Source organism: Panthera onca, chromosome D2 (genome assembly GCF_046562875.1).
Source record: "Panthera onca isolate mPanOnc1 chromosome D2, mPanOnc1 haplotype 2, whole genome shotgun sequence".
In the NCBI taxonomy this organism is placed as follows: Eukaryota; Metazoa; Chordata; class Mammalia; order Carnivora; family Felidae; genus Panthera; species Panthera onca.
The window spans coordinates 36,178,641-36,202,707 of record NC_138349.1 but is presented as its reverse complement, the minus strand read 5'-3'; the positions used below and the strand labels follow the sequence as shown (position 1 = coordinate 36,202,707).

At 39.2% G+C, this 24,067-nt stretch overlaps 1 protein-coding gene across 3 annotated transcripts in view; it reads left to right on the top strand.

The window, feature by feature from the left end:
* Nucleotides 1–24,067, top strand: part of PCGF5 (polycomb group ring finger 5) — a 123,254-nt gene that overhangs the window by 64,765 nt on the left and 34,422 nt on the right. For all 3 annotated transcript variants that reach the window (XM_060642049.3, XM_078434580.2, XM_060642048.3), the window contains exons 3-6: nt 8,155–8,251; nt 16,526–16,581; nt 16,697–16,756; nt 19,253–19,401. In XM_060642049.3, the coding sequence (XP_060498032.1) occupies nt 8,155–8,251; nt 16,526–16,581; nt 16,697–16,756; nt 19,253–19,401 (362 nt within the window). The remainder of the gene's footprint in view (nt 1–8,154; nt 8,252–16,525; nt 16,582–16,696; nt 16,757–19,252; nt 19,402–24,067) is intronic.

The following is a 24,067-nucleotide window of genomic DNA, read 5'->3' as shown; positions in this document are numbered from 1 at the left end:
GGAGAGACTGTTTCAGGTAGAGGAAGAGCAAGAGCGAAGGCTTTAAGGCAGGCGTGTGCCTGCCATGTTGAGAAATGGTCAGGAGGCCAGTGTGGCCACGTGGCAGTGGGTAAAGGAGAGTTGAGGAAGGTAATGGGGTGGATGTGGGCCACAGGCACAGTGCACAGTTCTTGTAGAGCCACTTTAAGAAGTTTGGCTTTTACTCTGAGAAAAACAAGACCCATTTCAGGCAGAGTTTTGAGTAGAGGAATAACATGATCTAACAACGTTTAAGAGCATTACTCAGACTCCTGTTGAAAATAGACCCGTTAGGAATGATTGCAAATAAGCCAAGCAAGAGGTGGTGATGGCTTGCACCAATGGGGTGGTGGTGGTGAAAGTGGTCAGATTCTGCTTGTATTTGAAGGCAGAGCCAGATTTGCTAATGAACTAATGGTGGGTCATACAAGAAAAAGGAATTAAGGATATCTTCAAGGTTTTTGGCCTGAGAAACTTGAAGGATAAAGATGTCACTAAAGCATGTAGGACAAACTGAGGGTGGGAGATCAAGTGGTTGTTTTTTGGAAATTGAACAAAAAGCTGTGAGGGACAGCTGTGAGACATCCAGAGATACCGAGTTGGGAGGTGGACATAGGAGTCCAGAGATTATCGGCATATAGATGTATGTAAACAATGGAAGCACCGAGGGAGGGAGTGTAGATAGAGAAAAAGGGCAAGGACTGACCCGGGGATGCTGAGAAGGAGAAGAGGAGGCCTGAGGTAGGAGGAAGACTGCACATCACCTGGAGGAGGAGTCAGCTGAGTCAGCAGGGTTGAGGTAGACAGGACTGAAGTGTAGACCTCTAGGTTTAGCTACCTGGAGGTCACAGATCATCTCATCAAGCAGTTTCAGTGGAGGGGTCAGAAATACTATAGGACAGGAGAGAGAGGGAAGATGGCGGCGTAGGAGGACGCTGGGCTCACCGCGCGTCCTGCTGATCAGTGGAGGGGTCAGGAGTGAAAGTCTGGATAGATATGAAAGGCTGGAAATTTCTTAACTCCCTGGTTTTGATGATTGTAGTATGATTATGTAAGTATTTAACCTTCATGAAGGTAAAGAAAAGGTGAAAAAAATCGGGAAGAGAGGAACTGGGGAGAATAAGTGTGGTACCTCTGAAATGGAGTGATAGCTCACAAGGGAAGTAGAGTCAACAGAAGTTTGTGGGTTTTTTTTTTTTAAGGTGGAGAAATAATATGTTTGCATGTTGACGGGAATCTCAGCAAAGACTAATGTAGGTGAAAGGGGAGACGCACTGGAACAGTGTTCTTGGGCCATTGGGAGGGGATCTAGTCCACAGGCAGAGACTGGTGTGAGATAGACACGTGAATGTTTGGAAACAGGCAAGAGCACAAAGTCAAGATGCTAGTAAGTAAACAGATGTGGTATGAACTCTTTCAGTTTTGTTTTTTTTTCTTTCCCTTTTGCTTTCAGTAAAAAGGAAGCGAGGCCATCGGTGGATAGTGAGGATGGGGAAGGAAATGTTGGGGATTTGAGCAGAGGAGAAGTTATGAAGTATTAGCAAAGAGTGTAACGGACTTGGGGCAGATGCACGACCCACTGACGTTCACGGTCATGAGTTTAAGGGGAGAGACCAGTCAGCATGGTGCGTGTGTTTGTCCCACAGTGTCCCACTGTAATCCTGTAGAAGCAGAGTATGTAGAGAGGTGGATTTTGTGGGGGTATAATAGTTTAAATGAACCAAGTATGTCGAAAAAAAGAGGCAAAAGAACTGAAGTAGAAGAGAGCAGAGCTATTCAAGGGCATGAATGAGGAAGTATAATTATTTTGATTGATCACGAAATTTATATGGATAAGGAGGGGGACGAGGGCAGTGCTGCACTGACTGAACTACCAGACTCTACCCTGACCTTCTTGACTCCTTAAACCTTTCTGTGGAAGTGGGGTACCCTTTCTAGCCTTTCTGACCTTTTGATCTCCTGGACTACTTGGTCTGAGATCCCCCTACCATGCTTAAATCCCAAGACTCTATCCTGATCCTGTTCAGAAAATTCTTTTTGCTACCTGTTCCTCTGTCCTGGCCAGATAATAATGATAATAAAGCATTCTGCTCAGTAGAAAGGAATGCTGTCCTTAGTGTTCACCATGAAACCACAACTCATGTAGGCCTTTGAAAGAAATATGCTATGTATGACATGAGAGAAATAAAGATGTTTATTAGTTCCTTATGGAAGTAAAACCAGAAGATACCATCTCATGGAAGCAAATGGCAGATATTCTGGAAAACTTTCTAAAAACTGTCAGTTTCACACATAAGAGTATGCATCAAAAGCAGGAAACTGATGCCTCTTCTCTTTGCAGATGACCACGGTTTACTTCCAGACTGTTAGCAGATAATAGATAAATTTTTCAAAGGCAAAAAGTATCAAATGAGTGCTATCAAGAAGGGTATATAAAGATGGTGATGTGTTTAAGGAAACTAGAAAAAACATGTTTCTGTGTTAACAGATAAAACTAACACATTCAGATGATTTTAACAAAGGAAGTCAGCATTTGATCACGTTCAATAAACGGCATTACTAATGAATGACTACACCAAGGACATGAGAGAATATTATTGTTTTATTATCAGTGATAGCAGACTCTGCTCAAGAAGAGAAATTTGTGCAGATTAGTTTGTGTCATCAAAGCTGGGAAGCTAGCCCTCTGTGATACATAAGAGATGTGGGTGGACCATATATCTAAGATAGCAACAACAAATGGTCCTTGTACCTGTTGTGAAGAACTCTCTCCCTCAAGAATTTGAAAATAAAGTAAAATAGATAGCCCTTGAATAAACTGTGAAATCAACAGATGACAGTGCTTCAGAGCAGGTATGTGCAAAGTGATTGGGAAGAGACAGAACAAGGTAAGGCCTAGGCAAGTGGGGCTGTGCTGGAATTATATTAAACATATGAAGTTTAGGAAGGAGTGTGTAGTGGAGAAATGTTGGTAAATCTTGGAACCTCCACCCCAGAAAAAGAAATATCACACATGCAGAGATAGGCAGTTCCCATTCAGCTGAAGGAGTGTGTCATAAATATCATACCTGAATTGCAAGACTCTCTAGGGTGGAAATGGCTACAGAGGATTGATCCCAATACATGATAGACATTTCAAGTTTCGTTAGCAAGGTCGTCTGGTATTTAAGATGGACACATGAAACTGATGCCGTTCAATATTCAATTACTCCGATTCTCCTCCTCCTCATTTTATGTTCATCCACTGATCAATGTATAGTGGTAGCTCACATGTACTGAATATTTACAAGCTCTCTGACACGCATATCCATACTTTGCATATACTATCTCATTTAATCTTCACAAGAACCCTGTGAGATAGGAACCTTTGCTATCTTCCTCGTACATAGAAGTGCAAAGTAAGTAATTTGCCAAATGAGAGAACTGGGACTCAGCTCCAGGCAGTCTGCTGCAAGATCATTTTTATCTAGAACAACTGTGTTGTGTACTACCTGGTTCTCAAGTAGATCTGCATTATGGGGAGAGTGAATTAATCCCATATTCTTTTGACTGCGTTTTGTCCTGTGACAGTGATTTCCTTATGGTGAATAAGAAAGTAACTTCTGAATGAATCCTTGGTCAGGATTTCCTGGTTGTTTTTTGGCTGCCTCAGTGAGAGAGCTTTGCAAGGTTAAAATCTCTGGTGCTAATCTCACAGAGATTCAGGCTTAATTGGTCTTGGATGTGGTCCACCAATCTATCTTTTAAAAAAATCTCACTGGTGATTGTGGTGACTTGAGAACACTACTTTAAAAAAAACGTATTTTTATTGAAGAATAATTGACATACAATATTATATTCGTTTCAGGTATACAACATAGTGATTTTATATTTACCTACATTATAAAATGGTCAACACAGTAAGCCCAGTTACTATCTGTCACCATATAAAGTTGACACAGTAATATTGACTGTATTACTATATATATTACTGTACTATATATACATTACTATATATATTACCATATTATATAAACATATTCCCTATGTTCTACCTTACAGCCCATGTCTTATTTATGTTATAACTGGAAGATTGTAGCCCTTAATCCCTTTTAACTATTTCATGCATCCCCCCCATCTTCATCCCCTTGTAACAAACTAACAACTATCAGTTTGTTCTCTATCAATCTGTTTTATTTGTTCCCTTTTTTTCTTTTTAGATTACACATATAAGTGGAATTTGGTTTTCTCTGACTTATTTCACTAACCATGTAGGTCCATCCATATTGTTGCCAAGGGCAAGATTTCATTCTTTTTTATGGTTCATATTCATATGTATGCATATTATGCATGCATAGTATACATATTATGCACGCATACAATACACACATACATGTACATACACACGCGTATATACATATATACATACCCCAGAAAAAAGAACCACTGCTCTTTTTTAAAAAAATTTTAATGTTTATTTATTTGAGAGAGAGCACAGGTGTGCACAAGCAGGGGAAGGGCAGAGAGAGAGAGAGAGAGAGAGAGAGAGAGAGAGAGAGAGAGAGAATGAATCCCAAGCAGGCTCTCTGCTGTCAGTGCTGAGCCCAGTGTGGGGCTCCAACCCACCGTGAGAACATGCCCCGAGCCAAAATCAAGAGTCCAACACTTAACTGACTGAGCCACCTAAGCACCCTGAGAACCACAGCTTTAGATGATACAATGATTTTTACTCTGTTTGTGCAACAACCTAGTTCAAATACAAGAAACGGTGAAAAGAAAAATTTTGCTTAGTAAGCTTTAGGCAGAAGTTTAAGGCTATTTGTGCTGGGCAAAATATAAGCCTCAGTTAAAAAAACTCTTAAATACCTTAAGTGAAATCTTTAGGTCAAGGACCAAGTGTTACAGACATTAAGATTTGGTGTGTGGCGCCTTGGATTTTAGGCCTGGGGCTGCACGGCCTGAGGATGGATGTCGTCTGCTCTAGGGACCAGCTGCAGACAGCCGCTCCGCTCCGGCTCTCCAGTACTGCATTTCTCATTTGCCCAAGGGGGTGGTAAAAGTCCATCCTGTAATGCACACAAAGCCTTGAGCCCAGAGCCTGATATTTGGTTAGGCTCAGGAAATGTTAGCACTTGTTGCTATTTAAGTGTTTTCCAACTGGGGATATCTTTGGTGAGCCTGATTCCCTTTCTCACCCAGGTGTTTCTTGTGGCTAGAACATCTGTCCATAGAGGGGCTGGTGAGAGTGAAAACTCTAGTTGGTCTCCATACACAGTCTTAACCATGGGCCGGGACTTTTTCAACATCTTTCTCAGACTCGCTGATTTAACCAGTACAGCAGTTGAGCAATTAATTAGAAAGCTTGGTATTAAATCTTTAAGATATTTTTAAAATGTATTTTCCACCTAATATAAACAATGATATACTAAGAGAGGTCAGTTTTGTAATGATGGATTTTTTTAAGCATCTAAGGGAAAGTAAATCCTCCCTTTACTTTTTTCAGTTTTGCTAAAATCCTGGTCTGGATTTTCTCAGGTTCTAATTCATATAAGGTTGTGCTTTATTCAGCGATTTTTAAAAGCATGTAGGAAATGTATTTTCTAGAGTTTTTTTTTTTTTTATTTTAAGGAATAAATAATCTATTAAAGGGGCTATTTTGTGCAAAATATTCAGCTTAAAAGGAGATCTGATTCTATACATAGACATTTTTAAGGTTTCCAAATTAAGTGGTAAGGCATTCTTTTTCTATGTATTATAGGTCCATAGAAATAAAATCAGAAGAAACTATATCATGTAGACATGCATTAGTTAAGCACATGGGCTCTTGACTCAAACCCTGGCTTTTCACACTTACTGATGCCATGATTTTTGCCAAATTATACTAAAGTTCTACTCTATTTCTTCAGCTGTAAGAGGCCTAATAATATTACCTAATTAATAGGGTTGAAGCATTTAGGGTAGTGCCTGGTACACCTGGTATTTTCCTCTGTAAAGTTAAAAAAAAATCTTTAAAATTTGACTTAAAATTTGTGATTTCATATCAGAAAACCTGGATTCAAGTCTCTGTGCTGCCATTCATCAGAGTAGGCAGGTAACTTGGCCTGTGGAAACCTCTTCTTCGTATTCAAAAGTAGAATAAAGTACTTTATCTCAAATGTTGGTGTGAAAAATAAATTCACCTCCTGATGGGGCTTTCTGCATCCCTCTAAAACAGCACTCATTCAGTAGAAATAAAATGTGACATTCCTGGTAGACAGCCAGGAATTCCTGAACTCTTTGAGTTTGATAAACCTTTTTGAACCACAAGGATCAGAGCTCCAGGGTCGGATCAGAGATTTAGGATAGGATCAGGCTTTGTAATACTCTTCATTCTTGCCTCTTATCTGTCTTTTTTTTTTTTTTTTTTTTTGCTTCTTTCCCAACTTTCAGAGACTTATCTTGTGTCCCTGGGAAAAGAGCAAATACTAGCAAGCTTTGAAAGAATTCAGCTTCTCTGCTCTCCACTTTAATATAGCTTACCAAGAAAGTCCTTTCTTCCCAAACGTTGACTTTTTAAAAGACATTTAGAACCTTCTTGGGGCCAAGGGATTTGGAAGACAGAGGAAGTATTCATATCTAAGCTCTTTTATTTTTAAGGTTTTTCGATACTGTTTTTCTCATCCAAATTTGGGGAGAATTTTATTGAAGAGGTATTGTCCTAATAGCTGTATGCTGGGAAAAAGAGAGAATATGGGAATCAGGTGTACTTACCTAACAAAAAATATCTGCTCATATGTCATCTTCTTAGAAAGCCCTACCCTGGCCACTCTGATAGTTCTTAGCACTCTAGCTACTTTTTTTTTATATATAAATATCACTTATTACTAAAATCCTTTGCTTGCCTGTCCAAAGAAAATACAAGCTCTGTAAAGGTCTGGGCTTTGTTTTGTTTGCCCCCGCATCCCCAACTCCTAGTGCGATGCATGGCATTCGGTGTCTATTGAATCAATGAGTAAGTGAAAGGAAGTACCAAGATATCATTCTATATATGTACTAATGACTTTAAAATTAGAGACCTAGTAGAATTCTTCCTTGACCATTGATGCCCTGACCGACGTATGTGAGATGCTTGAATTTTCAGACCTAATCTCAGTGGGAGGAATCCTAGTGTTTACTTTTGATCAATTGTTTACATAAACTTTTTACTTCTTTTAGTTAGTGTGAGGCATGAGGAGGGGGGAAAGTAGTAGTTTGTAGTGGAGTTGAAAAAGGGAGCTTGGGGAGCTGATCTGTACTGGGTAAGAATTTCAGATTATACAGGGTAATAAAATGGAGGAGGGGGTATTGAGACAGGGAATTAGATCAGCTTTTTTTTTTTTTTTTTTTATAGTTTAGGTGCTATAAATATGTTTAAGGTTTTTGGGCAAAACAGTTGACATAGTAGGTAATAGAAACCTAGGGAAAAGGTGAGAGAGATTCATAGCCAGAAAGATTTGTACTGTTAGAAGAAACATAGGCTATATGGACTTGTGGCCAAAAATCCACAAATCGTATTTCTGTTGTCTTTGTTTAGAACTTTTATTTAAAATCTTACTTACACCTGTCCGTTTCTCAGTTCTTCTACTTTAACGCTCATGCCTTTGTACCGACTTGATGCCACTACCTGTATACTTTGTGCTCCCTGGAGTTAGGGCACTTGGGAGCACAGACTCACCAGGCTCTGCCACGGCCGGCAGTTCCATTGTAACTCCCCACCTGTCCTGGGAATTTTCAGATGTGTTGAAAATTCTCAAGTTTTATTAAGAACTATTTATGTTGCATTCAAAAGAAGTGCAGAGTTACCAGTTTGTGCTTCTTTTCCTTCTGTAAATGAGAAAACTGTTGTTTACGTAAACGCACCAGCTTTTTCATAGTAATATGAACAAATTATTTGGTTTGTGAATATATTTAAGAAAAGCAATCAGCAAAGTAGTATATACTTTTTATGTTGTTGACTGTAAGCTTCATTTCAGTTGGGTATTTATTTTATTATTTGGGTGTTAAAAATTTTTTTTAAGGTTTTATAAAATTTGGTAAAAGAATGGTATTCTACCCATAGTAGGCAGTTTTTAAGGACTGTTTCTAATTACATTTAAGTTCAAATGATATGTTCCAACCTAACATCTTCTTCCTTCTTAGTCTGTAAGACTTGTATTGTCCAGCACTTTGAAGACAGCAATGATTGTCCAAGGTGTGGCAACCAAGTGCATGAGACAAATCCATTAGAAATGTTGAGGTAAGTAAATGTATTTTATAGTTTGTCTAACTTAAATTATATAAACTCTTAATATGTTTTATTGTGCATCATAATATTTGTTGGCACTTGACTCAGTTAATATAGGTTTTATGAATTTTTTTATTTTCGTTCAAAGTATTTTGTTTCACTTTAAAGCATTTTATTAAGAGGAATTTAAAAATAAGGCTGTGTATATTAAATACTTGAGAAATGTATTTCCAAATTAAAAATTGTATCTTTATCTCATAGCTACTTTAGATGTAGTTATTTTTGGTGTTTTAATATTCCACACATGCTCTGCTTTTACTGAGCAACATGGTAGTGGAAGAGAGGGCAGACCTAACAGTGAGGGAAACTGATCTCGGTACTGTTACTTTTCTAATTATATCAAAAAGTATACAAACATTTATGTAAACTTAGACTACCATTTACTTAAGAAGTGTAATCCTAGGGGCGTCTTGGTGGCTCAGTCGGTTGAGCATCCGACTCTTGGCTTTGGCTCAGGTCATGATCTCACCGTCGTTGGTTCAAGTCCTGCACTGGGTTTCTCTCTCTCCCTGTCCCTCTGCTCCGCCCCCAAATAAACTTTTTTTAAAAAGAGGTATAATTCTTTATTTTTAAAGCTGGAAGTAGTCCATAAGATCCTAAACTCTTTTTTTTTTTTTCCAGATGAAGAAATTGAAACTTACAGAAGTGACATAGCTTTTCCTAGGGCTTCAGCAAACTCAAATATCCTTTCCCAAGCCCAGTGTCCTTACCACCTAACCCATTTTCTTCCTATTTTTCCTGCCCTAACTCCACCACAGATTGCCTGTGTGATCTTAGGGAAGCACACATCTAAAAACAGTACTAGATACTCCCTAAATAGCCCTTCTGTAACCCTCATGATCTGTGTGATGTTTGCCATCATTCTGTAAATCTGGATTTGCAAGTCTTCTCAGACTTTTTAAAATTAAAAAAAATTTTCTTTAAACCTTTATTTATTATTGAGAGACAGAGACGGAGCATGAGCATGAGCATGGGAGGGGCAGAGAGAGGGAAACACAGAATCCGAAGCAGGCTCCAGGCTCTGAGCTGTCAGCACAGAGCCCGACGCGGGGCTTGAACTCACAAACCACGAGATCATGACCTGAGCCGAAGTTGGACACTTTACCGACTGAGCCGCCCCAAGACTTTTTTAAATTTTATTGTCGTGTCTGTAGTTGGGAGTAATTTATCTATCAGTAAATGTCAAGCCTAGTGGTTTTCAAAGTGTGGTCCCCAAACCATTAGTATCTTGTTGGAAACGATAGTGACTGGTTCCCCCTCAGACCTGCTGAAACGGAAACTGGAGAGGGGAGCCCATTTTAATTAGCAAACCTTCCAGATGTTTCTGATACACTCTTGTACTGTGGCCTGTCGTCCTGAGCAGGGCTTCTCCTACTTGGATTTACACCAGTGCTTCTCAAGCACCAATGGTTTCTTCCCCCCATCCCCACCCCTGGTGTACTTTTAGCAATGTCTGGAGATATTTTTGATTGTCAGGACTGGGTGGGTGCTGCTGGCATCTAGTAGGTAGAGGCTAGGGAGGCTGGACACTACTGAGCATCCTGTGATTCATAGGACAGTCTCCTCCCACACCAGAGAGTCAACCCAAAATGTCAACAGTACTAGGGTCAAGAAACCCTGATTTAAGTCACTCAGAGAAGAATAGGGCAAACTCTTTCTCTAAAATTTTTTCCTGATGCTTTTATCAAAAACTGTGTCAAAAGTTAATTATTACCTACTCCATTTTAAAGTGCTGTGTTGGAGGAAAAATTAACTTTTGGTTTTGACTGTTAGATACCCAAAGGACTCCAGTCACCATTTAATCAAATGTACTCCCGTGGCTGAAGTATGATAGCACATTTTTTTTCTAAGTTTTTATTTGGAAAAAATTTAAAACAAAAAGTTCCCAAAAGTAGTACAAGGAGGACTTGTACTCTCTTTGCCCAGGTTAGTCTGTTGTTAACATTTTATCTCATTTGCTTTATCGTGTGCGTACATGCATGCCTGCTCTGTTTTTTTCTGAATTTGAGAGTAAGTTACATACCTCATGGCCCCTTACCCCTAACTACTTTAGTATGTATTTCCTAAGACTAGAGATATTATGCACACTGCATAACCACAGTGTGCTTACACTGGCATAATATTTTAATCTATCCTCCATATTCCAGTTTTGTCAGTTTATTTAATGATATCCTTTATAGATTTTTTTCCCTCCTATCCCACTAAAATTATTCTACAAAGGAACAACTTTAAAGATGTAAACTCACAGAAATGATAAGAACGAAAACTTCAGTATTCTTGGCACCTCGGGGTAACTCCTGGAACGCAATACATTCTCAGTAAATGCTTGTTGAAAGGATGAGAAGTGATGGGAATTGGAAATGGGAATTGGAAAGTAGATTGATGGTAGTGATGGTCCAGCAGACCCAAGAGAATGAGGTGGCAGGCAGAAGATCTTCACCAAAGGGTACCCTCAGCAGCTTCCACACTAGGAAACATGCAAACCCTCAGTAAAGGAGTTGGGGGGGGCGGGGTGGGTCTACAGGTGCCTTAGTAAATTCTCATTTATGCCTAAGGCTGGACATATTGCTGCCAGAACATAATCATATTTTGTTAGCAAGAAGAAAGAGGGATCAAGTCTTCTTCAGTAGGTAACATTGTGTCTGTTACACAGGTATCAATTTTTTCTCCTACATACTTTCTCAGGAGGCTGCTGGAGGATGTGCTGGTGCATAAACCAAGGAGGAAGGGAGTCTAACATAGGAGGGAGATGAAGGGGTATGGCAGTTGTGCAGGAGGCCTGGACAAGTCTGTGTCCATGCTGTAGAGTCTGGTAGTCATTAGCCACATGTGGCTGTTGAGCACTTGGGATTTTGCTGGTGCACCTGAGGAAAGGAATTTGAAGTTTTACTTAAATGGAACACTGCAACAGTATGAATACTTTCACATTAAACGGAACCTTATTGTCAAGGAAATTCAGGTTACTAAACAAGCGCATTGTTAAATATTTTAATGCATTAACCTTATTAGAATTACTTTTACACAAAACATGTAAAATACTTTTGTTCTTGTGCCTACTAGAAAATTTAAAATTATTTCTACCGGATACAGAAGGTAGAAGGAAGATGGAGTACTCTATGAGGAATCATTCATTCAAATATTTACTGAATGCCTGCTGTGTTCAGGCACCGTACTAGGTGCTTGACGTCCATTAGTGGGCAAAATAGATTAAGATTTTTGCCCTTGTAGGATTAATATTTTTGTGGGGAGAGACAGACAACAAACTGTATAATAAATAACTTATATGGTATACTAGAAAGTACAAAGGGGAAAAAGGAGGGGGTGCTGCAGGTGAGGGGGATCAGGAGTGTGAAGAGAGGGACAGATTGCAATTTTAATTACAATGGTGAGGATAGGCCTTGTTGAGAAGGTAAGCTTTGAGCAAAGAATTAATGGCCAGGAGGGAGTTAGCCGTGTATAAATCTAGGGAAAGCAGGCCTGTTCCAGATAAAGGGAGAAGCCAGTGCAAAGGACCTCAGTCAGGAGTGCTCCTGAAACTTGTTTGAGGAACAGCAAGGAGACCAGTGTGGCCAGAGAACAGTGAGGGAGGGAGAAGATAGTGGGAGATGAGGGCAGAGAGACAATGGGAGCCTAAGGGCCACGTAGGCCACTGTAAAAAAAAGGCCTTTTTTACTTACTTCACGTTATCTTTCACTCTTAGTGAAATGGGGAACCACTGCAAGGTTTTGGTTACAGGATGGACATGATCTGGTTTTGTTTTAAATCATTTTGATGACCATGTTGGGAATACATTGTACATCACAAGGCAAAGGTAGGAGCAGGGAGAGCAGCTAGAAGGCAATTGCAGTGATCCAGGTAAGAGACGGTAGCAGCGGAGGGTGCACGAGAGGGTGCAAGAGGTGGATATAGTTTGAAGGAAGATCCAGCAGGATTTGCTGGTGGATTAGATTTAGAGTACGAGAGGAAGAGCAGACCCTGACCTGAGATTCTGGACCTGAGGAACTGTAATAATGGAGCTGTCACTAACTGGGACAGGGAAGACTAATGATGGAGCAGCTTTGGGGGAGGGGTAGATTGGGAGTCTGGTTTGGGACATGTTGAGTTAATCATTTCAGAGAAGAAAGCAAGTTGGCAGGTGGAAATACAAATCTATGATTCAAGGGAAAGGTCTGGCTGGAGATAAATATTTGATAGTCTTCAGCATATAGAAGGTATTTAAACTGTGAGACAGGATGAGATCACCTGAGGGAATATAGATAGTGAAGAGTGGAGGACCAAGGATTGAGTCTTGGAGCAAACCAAGAGATCAGAGAGAGGAGGAGGAACCAGCAAAGGAAACTGGAAAGGTTCAGCCATTGACATAGAAGGAAAATCCAGGAGTGTGGCTTGGAAGCCAAGTGCAGAATGTATATCCAAGAAGAGGGAACGATCAGCTGTGTCAGATGTTGTTCCTGGGGCCAAGTAAGGTGAAGACAGAATTGATGCTCAGATTTCACAACATGGAGGTCATCAGCCTTGACAAGAGCACTTCCAGTATTGCCATGATGCAAAAACCTAACTGGATTGCTTCAAGAGAGAAAGGGAGAAAGAATAATTAGACACAGTGAATATGGACAACTCTTCCAAAGTTTTGCCACAAATAGGAGGAAAGAATGGGACAGTAGCTGTTAGGGGAAATACAGTCGAGAAGGTTTCTGTTTGATTTGATACAGGAGAAAAGATGGCATGTTTGAAGGGAATGGTCCAATAGACAGCAGAAAGTTAATGTAGGAGAGTAGGGTGGAGGGGGGACTGGTGAAACAATGTTCTTGGATAGATGAGAGGGAATGGAATCTCCTAGTATAAGAGAGGAGACAGATTTTATATAGGAGCACTGACAGGTCAGGTGTAGCAACAGGCAGGAGGGTGGAGTATATGTGGGTACAGACACTGTAGGTAGATACGGCAGTCAGAGTCTGTGGAGGTTTCTCACTGAGGAGGAAATGTTTATCGGCCAAGAGGAAGGATGGAGAGGGGGGGTGTAATGGTTTGAGGAGAGAAAAAACGGTGAATCCAGGAAAGTGAGAGAATAAGTTGACTAGGGAAGGGAAGTAGGATTCCTAACAACTTTAAAAGAACATTTGGATTGTAGTTATGAATTTGTAGGGGTGTGGTTGTGTTTTTTTCCAGCCACGGATGCAGGCACAGAGTTGATGGATAGTTGGATTTAGCCAGTGTTGTGGTTGTACTAAATAATTTTGAGCAAGTGAGAGAGGGACAGACAGGGGAATCAAAGGTACATGCAAAGGTGTGGTTTTAATGACTGACCTTGGAGTAAATCAGTCCTAAACTGGATAGGAGGACAGAGGGCATCAATTTGATGAGGGATGTCTCAGGGGCACAGAAATGAAACTCGTTGATTCCGGATCTGTTTGTGAACAGTGAGAACAAATTCTTGTAAGAATTTGGGAATAGGTACTTAGAAAATGAAGAAAAGAAAGCAATTACTAGCTTTAGAGAAAGAAAAAAGTTGCATGAGGTGATGTCTATAATCAGAGTACACTGCAAATATTTATATAACCATGTAAACTGGTTATTAAACCAAAAAATAATAATAAGAGTAAATCAGGGAGATGAGAGTAGTTTGGAGGAAAGGGGGCTGGCAAGATGGTAGCAGAGAACCAAATCTTTATTTTCCATAAAAGGAAGTCAAAAGAATCTAGACAGCAGAAAAGGCGTGGCTACCAGAAGAAACAGGTTGGATTTAAAAGTGGCTGCCTCCTCAGTTGTGAGCGTCAGAAATGGAAGGGTGGCTCATCAAAATGTTGTATTTTAATATAAGTTTTATGGGGAAGTTTTATTTGGAAATTGTATGTGTATGTGTGTATATATGTGTGTGTGTGTGTACATACATGTATAATGTGTATAATTGTGTATATATGTATATATACACGTAGGTATATGTATATATAATAGATGTGTATATTTGTATATTTACCCATGTATATAGTACTCTGATAAAAAAAAATCAAGAAAAATACTGCTTCTCAAGTACTATTTCTATTAAATAGTCTGGGAAAACTTTGTGAACAAGTTAGTATTTGAGTTAAGTTTTGAAGAATAAGGTGACATTGGTTGGGTTGGAGAGCAAGAAAAGAGTGTATGAGCCAGGATGAAGAGCATGAGGGAGAAAACAGATGGGAATTGACAAGACATTCTTAGGGATAGTTAAGTAAGCCAGTTGGCTAGAGAAGAGAGACAGTAAGAGAGTAGCACCAGTTACGATTTGTGGGTTGGATTCAAGTTAGATAAACACTCAAACCAGCTGGTGGGAAGAAATCAGTCCTTGAGCAGGCAGATAATGGTCAAGTGACTGCTTAAGGAAAATTCACTAAGAGTATGTCAACTTAAAGAGAAGTAGTTATGTGCTGTCTTCTAAGTAGGGTGGTGACTGACAGTGGGAGCATGGGAGGTATGGAAAGACCAGGTGGGAGAGACATGGAGAAGGTGCAGCCAGTGGGGCTTGGTGAGTCAATGTACGCATTGTGAGGGGGGTGGGGGAAGGCTTAGATAATTCTTGCATTTTGAGCCTGTTTGGGAGAGCTATGGTATCATTTCTAAATTTCATTTTTAAAAAGTAAGACAATGAGAGAGGTATTCAGTATTTTGTTGAGGGATAGATGAGACAGTCTTGACACTGATGAGCAAAAGGAGGTGCTTGAGATATTCAACATCAGTTCGAAAAATGGAACTTGAGCTCAGCAGAGAAGTGTAATGGATATGCATCTATGTTTGTGTATACACATGCACACACGTGCACATACAATCTGCCTGGATGTTAGCTTTCAAGCCACAGAGTGGATGTGATAGTCAGGGCCCTGTAGAAGAGGTCAAGAGTGCACAGCAATGAAGAATAGTCAAATTGCGAGGTAGTCGGGAAAAGAAAGTACTTAGGGACAAAGAGAAGTAGAGAGAAAAAAGGAAAACCAGGAGGGGGAATTTTCAAGGAGGCAGTATCTGGCAACAGTATCAAGCTGCAATATAAGAGAGAAATGACTTTTAAAAACCATTTTAAAACTTTAAACTGTAATTCTAAAACAAGAATTTAAACCTGTGCACTATGGAAGCTATGGATGATTCCAGGAGTCCAGGAGAGTAAAAGAAACAAAACACAGAGTATGGGGCAGAACTAACATCGATTATGCTTTCAGACTTTTCCAGTTAGAAGAAAATATTGAGAAACTGCCAACAGCTTGAAAAGACAGTAGATTAAGCAAAGGTTTGGGGGTTTTGAGATGTGAGAAGATTGTCCATATTTGTATCCTAGAAGAGCGATGCTGCTGAGCAGGGTGTGGGGGTGGGGAGCAGAGGGGCTGTTGGAGCAGGGGGAGAGTGAAGAAACAGTCATAGAAAGGAGGCATTTCACTCTTACATGGCAGGAAAAGGAAACAGGAAAATGTCAAGATAAGTGTTTACATGTATTATCTAGGAAGACAGAGTGACTAAAAGGTCTAAGTTGCTCAGAAGAAAGGAATGGACATCATTTCCATTACAGCAAAGAGCCAGAATTGTGGTAGAGAGTTTGAGAACAGGTGTATCGGCTATTGCTGCATAACAAACGAGCCTTAAATTTAATGCCTAAAGCAGTAATAAAAGCGTTTGTTATTCCTCACAGTCCTGTGTGGTTCATAGATCTAGGTGGTTCTTCTGGTCTTGGCTGGACTCACTCAGAAGACCACAGTGAATGAATGAGTCAAAAGCGGTCTCATCAGGGCAGCTTGGCTCGTACGTGGTGTCCTGTCCTCCTGACTTGTTCTCATGATGGCAGGATTCTGAGAGAGAGAGCGCACGGAGCACAGGAGGCCTCTTTGGCTCAGAACCCAGCACAGTGTCGTTTGGGCCACATTCCGTTGGCCTAAGCACGTTTCAAGGCTAGCCCATATAGATTGTTGAGATGGGGAAATAGATGCCATCCTTTAATCAAGGGAGGGATTTCAGAGTCCTGATCGGAGAGTGGAGATGTAGAGAGCTGGGGACTCTGGGACCATTTTTGTCATGGATCTGACACTGTGGGAAAGGCTGGAAATGGGTGCACTCTAAATGCAGAGGAGTTTGGTATAGTGGATGTGCTAAAATTGTGTATGTTCTGAATTTTGCAATACGTGTAAGATACAGATCTCAAACTCTTTACATATTGGATTTTGATATCTTCATTGTTAGTATATTCTCTTTTTTCCTCTTTGGAAGGTTGGATAATACATTAGAGGAAATTATATTTAAGCTGGTCCCTGGACTGCGAGAACGTAAGTTGCTTTTTGGCTTCTTGCAGATTTTTGTGTTCTGTGAAGTCAGCATTTCTATTAAAGATTTTGTGATTGTTTCTGTTATTCTTATACTTTTTTTTTTCTTTTAAATTAGAAGAACTTGAGCGTGAATCTGAATTTTGGAAGAAAAATAAGCCTCAAGAAAATGGACAAGGTGACTTTTTCTTTTTTCTCTGGTACAATCTCTCAAATAGGTTAGCTTTATGTAGCTTTGGTGAACTAATATCTCTTCAAGCTCAAATTTATCCTGTACAAAATTCATGTACCCCTTTACTTACATTGTGAACCTTTTACATAAAATCATGAGATGTTATATACATATATGTAAATCTGGAGTTATGGCAGTTGAAGGTAATTGGAAATAGAGGAAATTGGACTTTGGGAAGAGAAAAGGGAGTTAAGACTAAAAACTGACTACTGATTATAGCAATATTTGCTGGAGAGCTGAAGGAAACTCTAATAGCCATAGTCTGCAGCTAAACACGGAGGGGTTTTCTGTTTTATTTATTTTAGTTTATGTGTTTATTTTAGTAAGAGAAGGAACCAAGATGTGGCTGAGTGCCAAAATAGGGGGTCTTTCTATGCTCTGATAATCTGGAATTAAGTTTTTATAGGTGGAACTCAGATGATACAGATTTGTATATTTGGGGATTTAAAAAATATTTCTAGTCGCTTATGGGGATTTTCTCCATCACTTATGCTGAGTGTCCAAATTTCTCTTTTGGATCCCAGGAGACTCAGCCATCAGTAATTTTTAATAATGTCAGCAAAATAGCAAACATTACTGGGCAGAGAAAAGGCTTTTAGTATGTATAATTCACACAAAGGGGGGGGAAAAAAAAGTACACCATACCTGAAATTAGAAGGAACTAGTATCCTTTCCCATTGTTTTCTAATATGATATTTATTTCAGGAGAGCCTGAATACCACTAAAATCTTTTAAGGATGTATGTTTTTATAGGCTCATTGTGAGCTCAGTCTCTTACCCTTGGTTTTCCCTTAAGATCATAGGATTGTCAATTATACATCATTAGTATGGGTGAGGAAATGCTCTCTTTCTCTTTTCATCTGTAAACTGAGGATCATAGTTTTATTAACTGTTCAAGGCTGGCTTCCAAAGCAGGGGAGGTTTGAGAATAGCTTTCAATGACTGGAATAAGATAGTAAGGGCTTATTATCTATAACAACAAAATGGGCAAAGAAGCCAAATCAGACAAAAAAAAAAAAAAAAAAAAGACTTTGCTAAAGGCTTTGTTTTACCAAGTGTACATTGCAGTTTAGACAGTAGTGCTCTAATAAAAGTGCAAATAATTTAAAGTTGACTAAATGTTCCAATTTTTGACTGTCTTTTCAAGAGGGCAGGAACCCAAGGGACTGTTATCAGAAGCTTTTACGTAGTAGGTTTAGTCGATGACTCTGTATCTTACAAGACTCACAAAGGACCACAGCCTCCTGTGTGTGGACCTCCCTTTACCCATCTCTCTCTCTTTTTAAAGTATTTTACAATGTTTGCTCTTAGTTTGGGTAGAGAATTTGGATCTTTTCTTGGAGCCTGGGAGGTCGGTTCATAAAAACCCACCCTGTCTACTTGGGCTCCATATAAATATGTAGAAGAAAGAATGCAGAAGAAAGAGAACCCACCTGCCCTTTATGATATAACTGTGATGCTGTTACTAGTCATTAAAGAGGAGCTTTTTTTTTTAGTCATTTTTTCTGTCATTTTTTCTTTCTGGGACTTTGTATACTGTAATGCTTAACTGGCTAGCTCTTTCAGGTTTCAGCTTAGAGATAGTTTATCTGGAAATCTTCCCTGAATCTCTGCTTCACCCCAAAGTTTGGATTTATTACCTCTCTTGCATGTTTCCACACAGTCTGTTTTTACCTCTTCCATCAAAGTCCTTATCATATTTCTCCATCTGTCTGTTTTCCTTACTTGCCTGTATCTCTTCCTGTACCCTGACCACTATGAGGGTGAGGATGATAACACTCTAGTTTCAATATTCCCTCAAGCCTAGCACAATGCATACCCACCGCAGAGTTAAAGGGACTCTGTAAATAAGGGAGTCAGCACATGGAGTTGCAGTGTAGGCTGCAGGTATTTCATAGGCTAAATACACTTGTCTGTAACACGACGTATGCTATCCAGACTTCCCTAATGGATTGTTAATGTTACACAGCTACATACATGTTTCAAAAGCTAACTCATTCCACTCATTTCACTAACTGATTTTATGACTGCTTGATAATTTGAAACGTTGAGAACTCAAAGAATATTTTATATTTTGAAAAGAGCACTTAGTTTCAAATTTGAATGTATACAGAAGTTGGAATATTTTTTCTAAGTGATCTAATCACCAATTGCGATCATCTTTGTGGCCAGATATAGCTAGTCCTGAATCTTTCATTTGGATGTCCCCAGTAAGTCTAGAAATTTTAAGCCATGTCAGTGAGTCACTGATGGCTTTTTAAAAATATCTCCATTGTTGAATTGGTTGGAACATTTTAAAGATATTACAATTTTTAGTTATTCTTCAATCAAAAACTAAGAAATGTCTTTTAAACATTTTTGTTTTGATGATGAATATACTGTTGCTTAACTTTAAAATCAACTTTGAGTTCCATCTAACTTAGTTTTGTTTTAATTATGCAGATGATACTTCAAAAGTTGACAAACCTAAAGTAGATGAAGAAGGTGATGAAAATCAAGATGATAAAGACTATCACAGAAGTGACCCACAAATTGCTATATGTCTAGATTGTTTACGAAATAATGGACAGTCAGGAGACAATGTAGTAAAGGTGAGTGGATGAGCAAAGTTATATTTTTTAGTAATCATTTCATAGTAAACCTTTGATAATTTTTTGATGAATTTAGCTGGTGTTTGCTTTCAAAATTTTTGTTAACATTATCAAGTAGAATGTCATTCTCTCACAGTCTCGTAGCTACAAGGGACGACACGGTTGCTTACTCCAGGCGCCTGATTTCCAGCCTTCACAACTGAACAGTCCTGGGCCAATGCCACCACCTAGTGGCTAATTTCAAGAATCACGCCTCTTTTCTCTGTTACCTCCTTTTATACTTTTGTTGGGAGTTCGTATACATTGTTTCTCCCTTCTTATGTGTAGTAACCAATTCAGACTCCCATCATTACATCATGGGCACTGCCTCCAACTCTTTCATTCATACCCTCTTCATTTTCCTATTTTTCTGTTTTTATTTGCAATTCAAAAAGCTATCCATGACATGACTAATACATTTCATACATAATATAATTAGTTTTGAAGTAAAATTGGGTGTCATAAAGTGCCTACGAACTTTTAAAGTTCCTGAAGTCTCCCAGACATTTCCTGTAGAATCTCTGTTTCTAATTCTGTTTCTCCCTGTATTTTCTAATTCAAAGTTTTTTAAAAAAAAATCTATATAGTGAAGAGTTTAAAACACCCTATTCAGTTTTATTTATTTTCTTTGGTCTTTACATGGTATTGTTTAAATATTGTTTTCTGCTTTTTTATTGCAAGGCACTTCCCTTTTCATTATAAATGTTCACTACTTTAGCTCTTAAATAGATTTTTGTCCATTTGTCCTAGCAAATATCAGTGATTGAGAATATTGTTTCTCTCTTTATACTCCATATTTTATTCAAATACCTATCTGTATTCATTGTTTCTTGTTTTCTTTTACTTACTTGCTCTGTTTAAATCTGTAGGTGAGTGGGTTAGATTCTTCACTAATACATTTAATGATATTTTCCTATTAGGAAATTAAAAACAAATAATTTTCAACTCAGATTAAGTTTTCCTAGCATCTTACAACAGAGAGTATGTAGGAGCAAGGGGATTCAGTGAAGATATAAGTGATAAGAAAAAAAATGTTTCACTCAGGGAACTTTAGTTAGGACCTACGCGTGCAGCCAAACAGTTATAATAAAATAATGGGTTTAGTTAAGAGGGGCTGGTTGGACAAGGCATGTAATCAACAGCAGCAGTCTTTAGAGAAGTGGTTACCAGACCTATTTATCCTTCCAGGCTTCTCTGTTGTTTCTTATGTCCTGGTGCAGCACTCCTTGCTTTTTGTAAGTCTTTTTAATAACCTTACATTTCTCTCTTATTGCCAATCATTTCTGTAATCCTCTTTTTAAGAGATTCTTCTTAATAGCGATTGTGATCATCCTTTAGCTGTCTGACACGAGTTACTGTCTTGTAATGAAAATTAAATCAGTAGAAAAGCTGAATATCTTTTCATAAATAAATGTGAAGTCTACTTCCTGTAGGATTTCTAGTATGAAAGTTATAAAGCACTGCATTTTAGAGATTCATCTGAAAAATTACCCCTTGCCTTGATACTCTCTTTTGACAGCTTTGACACTCTGCCGTTCCAGTTGACCCTCTATCCATTCACTCTTTCCTTTTTAGAGTTTTGTTCATCCTTGTGCCTTCTATTCATAAAACAGCTTTCACAGCTTATATGACTTCTGCTTTGCTACCCTGATTCCCACCTTCCTCTCTGGCCCTTCCTCCACTGTCTCCACTTCTTCCCGTCTTCTACTTGATATATGTGAGTATCTCCTAATACTAGTCTTCCACTCAATTATCCTTTCTCTGGATTTATCCTAGGAGTTCAGTACGATTCTCTGTGGCTTCAACTCTACAGAGAACTTTTAAATCCCCATTTCCAACTCTGTTATCCCTCCCATGTTGAAGTATTAAGTCTCTGACTATTAAATATCCCGGTTGAAAGTTTCACTAACACCTGAAACTTAGTATGTTTAAAGACAGATTCATTATACTTTCACCTAACTTTACTCCAAACGTTCTACTTCAGTTAGGACTGCCATCTTTGTCCTAGTCCTACAAGTTCAAAACCTTGGAGTCATCTCTCACTTTTTACTGTCTCCCTTCAACAAGCCGTAAGTCCTGAAAACTTTGCCTCATCTAGTGCTGCTCACCTTTTTCCTAGATTTTTTTAAGCAATCTTATCATCCAGGGCTGAGGCTATAGCCTGAAGGTGTGGGCCAGAGTCATGGCCAATATTAGGGTCAGATAGAAAATATTTTAGGCTCTGTGGAACTCCCAACAAAGATACAAAAGGAGAGATGACATACGTTCTCTTTTGCAACTTTTCAGCTTACTTATTGTAGCACTACAGCAGCCTTCGACCATAGTGAATGAACTGGCATGATTGTGTTCCAATAAAACCTTACCTACAAAAATAGGTAATTTTGGCTTGAAGTCTGTGGCCGTCGTTTGCCACCTTCCAGCCTACAGAATCAAGTCTCACTTATGTTAGCATTCAGGGCCTTCCACTAACTAAACCCCATCTTGATAAGTTTATCTCCCATTATACTTATGAGTGAACCCTCGTCTCAAGACAAATGATTATTGCCATATATCTGACAAAGGATTTGCATCCAGAATACATAAAGGCTCGTATTAAGAATATTTAAAACCCTCTCAAACTGAGAAACACTTCCTTTTCTGGCACGTTCTTGCCTCATTTCACCACTTTGCTATGTTTCTGTCAAGACCCAAGCAGAGACCTCCTTCTTGTGATGCAGTTTTCAACCCTACTCAATCCCTTCTCTGAGATTCTGTAGGATTTGCATTTATAACTCAGGTTGTTATTTATCCAGTCAGCATTTATTGTGTTCCTGAAGTTTTCAGGTACTGATACTTTTATCTTTTGAGTATATGTCTTGTCCTTCAGACTAGATTGTAAGCCCCTTAAAGGCAAAGAAACCCTGTCTGTGTTTCTTGATAGCCTTCTCAGCCACCTCACTTCTGTGGAGTAGGCTGTGCTTTTCAAATGTGGGGGTGATGTAGTTGCACATACAGTTTATATAGTATACCTGCTGTTTTTGTAATCCCAAAAATCAAAGTCGGGAGCAGGAAGACTGTGAAAATAGTAGAGTGAGGACCTTCAAAAATTCACTCCTCCATAAAAGCAGTGAAAAAACTGCCAAAAAAAAAAAAAAATAAAAAGAAAGAAAAGAAATTACCTCTCAAAACCTTGCAGAAGCCCATGGAGCATTTAATCAAGAAAACGGTGTGAACAGTGAGTTTTGTGGCATTTTAACCTGCCTTAGTCCAATCCCCTGCTCTCCAGCTCAGGAGTAGCCTTGAAAAAGAAGAGCCCACTTTTCCACTGCAACCTCTCAGGCACCAAAGGGACAAAACAAAGGTGGAGCTCTTTCAAAGCCGAATTACCAAATAATTATCACTATTTGACCAGACTGGTGGTTCCTCGAATACCCCACTTACAAGGCTGTCCATATTAGACCTGATACGGAGCTTGCCCAGTAGAAAACACCTCTGTGGTCTGGGAAGGGTGGAGCATTTTTCAGAACCAATTACAAATACTTTAACTTCATGGCTGTCTGAGGTATAGCTAACATTTGGGGCAAACCATAGACAACCAAAAAGCTTAAAAGAAAAAGGTGGTGAATAAGAGGTCCATAGATATCAAAGTCTATAGGGACTTTGAAAAGCTCTAACAATCTACAATTTTAAGCATGTAGATAGGACTGTGTACATGCTCAAGAAAGACCTAAGTAGGCCTTAAGCTCTCACCTCTGGCTGACCTTGAGGCTCTGTACAGAGTCAGGATGTGAAAGACTAAGGCAGAATTGTCAACAGCCTGGTTGAATGTTGAAGGTGTGCCCTCAAACAGTCGATTAGCAAAGATTGGGAGATTTATTGGTTCCAAGTGTATAAGGAAATCTCTGTTCAATCACTAGCCAGCCGTGAGGTGGAAACTTAAGTGGGTACATACTGTAAAGAATACCAACTTCACAGAATTAGTTTAGGAAAGTCACTAAACAAAGAGAAACAGCAAGATACAGACACAGTAACAAACCCTAAGAGGCAGGTGGGAACCTGATTCCATTGTTGCCACATTATATTACTTTAAACATCAAGTTTTCAACAAAAAATTACGAGATGAATAGAAATAAAGCACAACTCATATACAGGGCAAAAAAAAAAAGTAGTCAATTAAAACTGTCCCTGAAGGGGCGCCTGGGTGGCTCAGTCACTTGAGCATCCGACTCTTGATTTTGGCTCAGATCATGAGCCTAGTGTCCATGGGATCAAGCCCTGCCTCAGGCTCCATGCTGAGAGTAGAGTCAGTCTGTGTCTCTCTCTCTCTCTCTCTCTCTTCCTTCCTTCCTTCCTTCCTTCCTTCATCTCCCCTCCACCCCTGACCCTTTCCCCCATTCACACACTTACTCTCTCTAAATTAAAAAAAAAAAAAAATCTGCCCCTGGAGAAGTCCAGACATTGGACTTATTACTAGATATAGATTTTAAGTAATCCATTTTAAATGTGTACATAGAACTAAAAGAAACCATCTGTAAACATTTAAATGAAAGTGTAAGAGCAGAGCAAAGCTGAGGGCCAAACGGGATCTTGAGCTTGCCACGTCCCAGAGACACACCAAGACAGCTACTACGTCGATTGTAACTAACTC